Source organism: Gossypium hirsutum, chromosome A04 (genome assembly GCF_007990345.1).
Source record: "Gossypium hirsutum isolate 1008001.06 chromosome A04, Gossypium_hirsutum_v2.1, whole genome shotgun sequence".
Taxonomy (NCBI): domain Eukaryota; kingdom Viridiplantae; phylum Streptophyta; class Magnoliopsida; order Malvales; family Malvaceae; genus Gossypium; species Gossypium hirsutum.
Window position 1 is genome coordinate 29641350 of NC_053427.1, and position 6493 is coordinate 29647842.

The 6493-nt window shown below is 28.2% G+C and overlaps 1 protein-coding gene across 1 annotated transcript; it reads right to left on the bottom strand.

Annotated features, from left to right (window-relative positions):
- Nucleotides 1-3641: 3641 nt before the first annotated feature.
- On the bottom strand, nucleotides 3642-6160 carry LOC107941738 (uncharacterized). Its single transcript, XM_016875333.2, has 4 exons — nucleotides 5502-6160; nucleotides 5215-5264; nucleotides 4693-4763; nucleotides 3642-4573 (listed from the first exon to the last, which is right to left on the bottom strand). The coding sequence occupies exons 1-4, from the start codon at nucleotides 5760-5762 to the stop codon at nucleotides 3882-3884; spliced, it is 1074 nt and encodes a 357-aa protein (XP_016730822.1). The 5' UTR covers nucleotides 5763-6160; the 3' UTR covers nucleotides 3642-3881.
- Between the last annotated feature and the right edge of the window lie 333 nt (nucleotides 6161-6493).

The window sequence follows — 6493 nt, forward strand, 5'->3', positions numbered from 1 at the left end:
AAAGATAGATGATTTTTTATAAAAATCATTAAATTAATTATAAATATAATTATGATAAGTCATAATTCTCATATTAAAATATACTATTCTTTTAACAAGGAAAACTTTATCTTATGAATAGATGGAATTACAAATATTAGGATTCAAATTCAATATTTACAAGATGCTATCTTTTAAATTTAAATGTAAAAACCAAATGGACTAAGCTTATGTCTATTGCTATTTAAATATTGTGTTAAGAAAGAATATTTTAGATTAGATATATTTAGGATGTAAGTGAAAACTTATATAATAAATATATTTTAAAAAATTAACATAACAATCAAACAAGATTTTGATTGAAATGGTAAAAGTATTAAACATTGCAATTTAGGTTTAAATTTTATTACGTACATTTTTTTTAAATTTTTTTTCACTATTTTTATTAAAAATATAATTTTAATCTCACATTAACTAGAGAACACTCTCATATCTCACATCTACCTTATAAATAAGTATATTGACGAGAGAATACTCTCATAGCTCACACCTCTTCACTATTTTCATTGAAAATTAATTAATTAGCTAGAGGACACTCTTATGCTCACACTTACTCTGTAAATAAATGTCAATTTCTTTACTATATTCATTAAAAAGTTAATTAATCTCACATTAATTAGAGAATACTCTCATAGCTAACTTCTTCACTATTTTCGTTAAAAAATTTATTTTAATCCCACATCGACTAGAGAATACTCTCATAACTCACTTCTTCACTATTTTCATTAAAAATATTTTTAATCCCTTAAAACGTTAATTTTAATCTCACAATGGCTAGAGAATACTCTCATGCCACACTTATCTTATAAATAAATGTCAATTTCTTCATTATTTTTATTAAAAGTTTATTTTAATCTCAGATTGACTAAAAAGCACTCTCATATCTCACATTTACCTTATAAATAAGTGTCAATTTCTTCATTAGTTTTATTAAAAACTTAATTTTAATCCTACACTAACTAGAGAATACTCTCATAGCTCAACTATTCACTATTTTCATTAAAAAGGTTAATTTTAATCCCACATTAACTAGAGAATACTCTCATAGTTCACTTAGTTAATTTTATCCTATGTTGACTAAAAAACACTCCCATGCTCACACTTACCCAATAAATAAGTGTTAATTTTTTTTACTATTTTCATTAAAAAGTTAATTTTAATATCACATTAACAAGAGAACACTCTCATGTCATACATTTACCTTATAAATAAGCACATTGACGAGAGGATACTTTAATACTTCATTTTTTCACTATTTTTATTACAAAAGTTAATTTTAATCTCACATTGACTAGAAAGTACTTTCAAAGCTCACTTCTTCACTATTTTCATTAAAAATTAATTTTAACTCCTTAAAAATTTAATCTTAATCGTACATTAGTTAGATAACACTCTCATACTCACACTTACTGTAAAAATAACTGTCAATTTCTTTACAATTTTCATTAAAAAAATTAATTTTAATCTCGCATTGAATAGAGAATACTCATATAACTCACTTTTCACTATTTTCAATAACAAATAATTTTAATCTTGCATTAACTAGAGAATACTTCTATAGCTCACTTATTCAATTTTCATAAAAAATAATTTTAATCCCACATTTACTAGAGAACACTCTCATGCTCACACTTACGCTATAAATAAGTACTAATTTCTTTACTATTTTCATCAAAATGTTAATTTTAATCCCACATTAACTAGAAAATACTCTCATGGCTCACTTCTTCACTATTTTCTTTAAAAATAAATTTTAGTCCCTTAAAACGTTAATTTTAAGTCCACATTGACTATAAAAACTTCTCTGCTCACACTTGACCTATAAATAAGTCATAATCTCTTCCATAGTTTTATTAAAAATAATTTAAATTTAAATTTAATTATATCTTAGTATATGCACTTATATGATAGCATCTGTAAAAAAATTATATATAAAAATAGAATTAATTAAATTTATCTTTTAATTTAAATACAATAAACTCGTACATTGATTGTTTTATAACTATAATCAATATTACCATTTACACAAATCAACTTATTAGAATTTACTTATTAAATAATTTCTTATTAGATTTAAATTTTAACAAATTTTTATAGCTCTTAAAATTTAATTTATACATTAAGTAAGTCCCAGCGTCACGTAGATAAAAAAAAACTAATTATAATATATGTTCTAAATAAGAAATGTAACAGTAAAATATTAAAAATATAACTAATATTAACAATATTTGATAAAACAAATAATATATATAAATTATAAACTTATGCATCGCTTCGTATTAAAATAATTCTATCTTTATTTCAAAATGCAAAATGCTATCTTCTTAAGATTAAAGTATATATGTTCAAATAAATGATCAAAATTTTAAACAATAATTATATATATATATAGTAATGATACATGAAAAGGATGACAATTTAATTGATTTTTATGATGTATAAGATTCATTAACAATTCATTAAGAAACTTAAAATACTAATTATGAATAATAATGTATAAATTCTACTTAATTATAAAACATATAATTTTATAATAAATAACAAAAATAGATAATTTTTCATATAAAAATCATTAAATTAATTATAAATATAATTATAATGAGTAATAATTCTCATAAAAAATAACAAAGAAAATTTTATCTTAGGAATAGGTGGAATTACAAATGTTGGGAGTTCCACGATATGCTATGTTTTAATTTTAGATGTATGACCCAAATGAACTAAGCTTCAACTCTATTGCTTAATAAATATTTTAGTTAAAGAGAAAAATATTTTGGATTAGAATTATATAATTAATATGCATTGACACCTATGTGACTAAAAAAAATATAATAAATATATTTTACAAAATTAACATAGCAAGATGTTAGTTGAAATGGTAAAAATATTAAACATTCCATTTTAGGTTCAAATTTTATTATGCAATATTTTTTAAAATTTTAAATAAATATAAAATAACATAGATACTACTATATTATAAAAAATATATTATTACTCTCATAATAATTTTTTATTATTTTATAAAAAAATAAATTTTTGATAATTTTTTAATTGAGTTAAAACCTATTTATTTGATGAGTGCTATCAATTTAGTTAATTTTTTAGATAATAATATACATATAATTTACCATAGCTGAAATCCTTTTGATCAAAATAACAATTTACTTATATGAAGTGATGATTAAACTCATTTAACAAGGAGTCAAACCTATCACACCATCCCACCCAAATATAAATATAGAAGGAACACAATTTTTACCCATGCAATAACGTGATGATAGTTACACCATATATTTTACCTCTATTTCTAATTCTTATTCAAGGCACACATAATTATCCAAAAAGGAAAAAAAAATTAAAATAAAGAATAAGGTTCAATTTCCATGTTATAAGCAGAAGTCAATAATTCTAACTGAACATGCTTTCATATTCAATAGCTCTTCCTTCGATCAAACCTTGTGTTGCGCAGCCATGACCGTGACTGCATTCTCATGCACTTTTATTGGTCAAAAGATGCACAGTAACTATATTTATGTGTTTATATAATAATATAATTTCTTAAAGTACATTTAGACCAGGAAATCCACATCCAACAATCAACGGGAAAAAAGAAGGCTCCATTCTATTTATTTAACATTAAGCCCATCATCATGCCTGAACAGAAGATTTAAAAAAAGAAAAGGAAAATATTAAAAACATTTGATCAAGCACAAGTCCATTAAGAATCTCAAATAAAAACGAAGTTGGGAACAGTTGCATCAGGTATATAATAATAATAATAATAATAGTTACTATAACCTCAAACCTTTTATTTATTTATTTTCATACACTCTCAGGCTCAGCTAGTTACTATCATCTGCTACTGCAATTGCATTGTCGTTTTGGCCCAGCAAACTACTTATGGATCGAGCTTTAACCATTCCAAGCTTCGCTCTCTTCTTTGTCATCATCAATGGCTTCTGATCCTCTCCTTCTGCATCATTCCCACCACTTTCACCATGCAATTCACGCTTTGCTAATTGTTGGGACGAAGAAGAAAGATTGGACAACATCAGACCTTGATTATCACCATTATTAGGCTGTCCCTCCTCCTTTGCTGCTAAAGATCGGCTTCGAACACTAGTCATGCTCCTCAGCCTACCTTTGCCCAAATGATGCTCGCAAAGAGAGTAACCAACGAGTGTTTGTTGGCAACATCTCCATCCCCTTCCATTAACTCGACTGCACCGCGACCCTTCCATGAGTGCACCACCTCGACCTCTCTTTTTTGCACCACTAGAATTGTTATTATTATAATCAACATTAGTGCAAGCAATGTCTTTGCTCTCTTGTTCTTCACCATTGCTTTGCTGCTGCTGCTGCACAAGTTTCTTGCTCAGCTTAGTCTTCATCTTGCTGGTACTGCTCTTCATCGACCGCTTATTATTTGTATCTTTCGCCATTATTGTATCATCATCGTCCCCTGTTGTTTCAACGCTCCCTCTTCTCTTCTTCAATGGAAATGCTTTTTCTCCCTCACCCCATCTCCCAACAGCTTTTAGTTTAAGTGCAATCAAAACAACAACAAAGTGCAACCACCTTCAAATACTACATCGATCAAACACTAGTGGTTTCATTCTTCCGTTTTGATTAACATATGCAGAAGATTCTTACCTTGATGATGGGAAGAACTCGACTGTGGAGGAGACGCAGTTCCTAGTTTTGCACGCAAAACATTTTTCTCCCTAGCAAACCAAACCAACCCAGAAGATCCACAACCACAAACATAAATTTTTATTAAAGAAAAAAATGAAAAAAAATGAATGAAATAAGTGCAAAACATGGAGCAAGATGTAAATAACATTGGTTGAAAGTTGAGACGGGGACCAGCATCCGATGCTAACGTGCACCGCATGGACATATACATTAGTTAACCAAAATTGAAGATAAAAAAAAAAAGAAAAAGAAAAAAGATTAGATTAGATAGGAAGGTATGGTTGCTAGCCAAAGCTGAAATAAAAACACCTAAAAACAGTATTTCCAGTTACAGTATTATTTTCATTTTAGTGTTGGTTAAAAAGTTAAGATCAAGACCCTTCTTCCTTTTTCACCTTTTTAATACAAGATTTTATGAAATAACAGAAGAAATTTGGTTTTTGTTTTTAATTTAAACTTTTTTAGCCCTTCAGTTCTTACCTGGTATCATTATTGTTCTCCACTTCTTCTTCTCCTCCAGTCTTCAAAACCTACAAAAAGAAAAAAAGATCCCACTTAGCAAGTTTGTAATTTTACCTGATGCAACTTTAATGGGTGCAAATTAATCAAAGTAAAAAGAGAATTCAAACAAGAGATGCTTTATTTCTTTTTGTTACGTTGAACACTAGTGCAGTCTCAGAAATAAAGTTAAAACTATGATAAAAATGAAAGAAAGGAAATAAGATGTACTATTTAGTTGTTTGTAATGATTGAATCATTGAACTAACCAAGTAGTCTTGTTTGTTCTTCGTGAGTTGTTCTCCATGTGTTGTTCCATCACGGGGTTGGGTTGGTAGTGGTTGGCCGATCGGATGATCAGATTGAGAAGGGTAGTGAGGATCAAAGCAGCAAGGAGTGGATGGTTGTTGCTGCCGTAGCGGGAGTTGCACCACCGCTACCGGAGGGCGGTTAAAGTTGGGATCTGATGAAAGGGGTACTGGTGAAATGGAAGAGAAAGGTAGCGGAACCTGTCTTTTCCTGATCCTCATCGATGCTAGATAAGATTTTCCCTTTCTTTCTCTCTCGAGAAAATAAAATAAAAAAAAACAAAACACCAAACCAAAGCAAAGCAAGATATAATCAATCTTTACAAGGCAAAGAGAAGAGAAAGAAAAAAAGTCAGATTTTGCTTTGAGAGAGAAATAAAAGAGAGGAGAATATATGGAAAAATAAATGCAAAACCCAAATATTTATAATAATTATTACTATTTTTTTTAATATTATTCAGTAATTTGTTTCTCTCTCTAACTTTTATTTGTTGCACCACAGAAAGGAGAAGAAGGGGTGATGCACGTGGGGAGCACGTGGGAAAGGGGTGACCGGTTGAGAAGGTAAACGGTGGAGGAATCGGGAGGGGATGGCCAGGGTGGAAATGAGGGGAGAAACCAAATTATGAGAGTGGGTAGTTTTATCGTTTATACTTTTTGGATGAGATCAGTGGGTCCCACTCTTCTCCTCTCTAACAGCAACGACTCTCATCTGTTTATTTATGCCCCTTTTTTATTTTTAAAAAATTATATAACTCTACCCTTTTTTCTATTCTATTTTTTATTCTTCTCCATATATCTTAGATTAAAAAAGTGTTTCAATTCCTATATTTTTTAATCAATTTTTTTTTTAGTTTTAAAAGGTAAATTATACTGCAAGTCACCTTATATTATCGTTATTTCTATTTGGCCACTTTAAAGTTTTTTGTCAATTTAATCACTTTAATTAATAT

Coding starts and splice junctions, on each gene's coding strand:
- LOC107941738 (XM_016875333.2), bottom strand. CDS start 5,762: ATGAGGATCAGGAAAAGACAGGTTCCGCTACCTTTCTCTTCCATTTCA. Junction 4,764..5,214: donor GAGAACAATAATGATACCAG/GTAAGAACTGAA, acceptor TTGGTTTGCTAG/GGAGAAAAATGTTTTGCGTG. Junction 4,574..4,692: donor GAGTTCTTCCCATCATCAAG/GTAAGAATCTTC, acceptor TTAAACTAAAAG/CTGTTGGGAGATGGGGTGAG.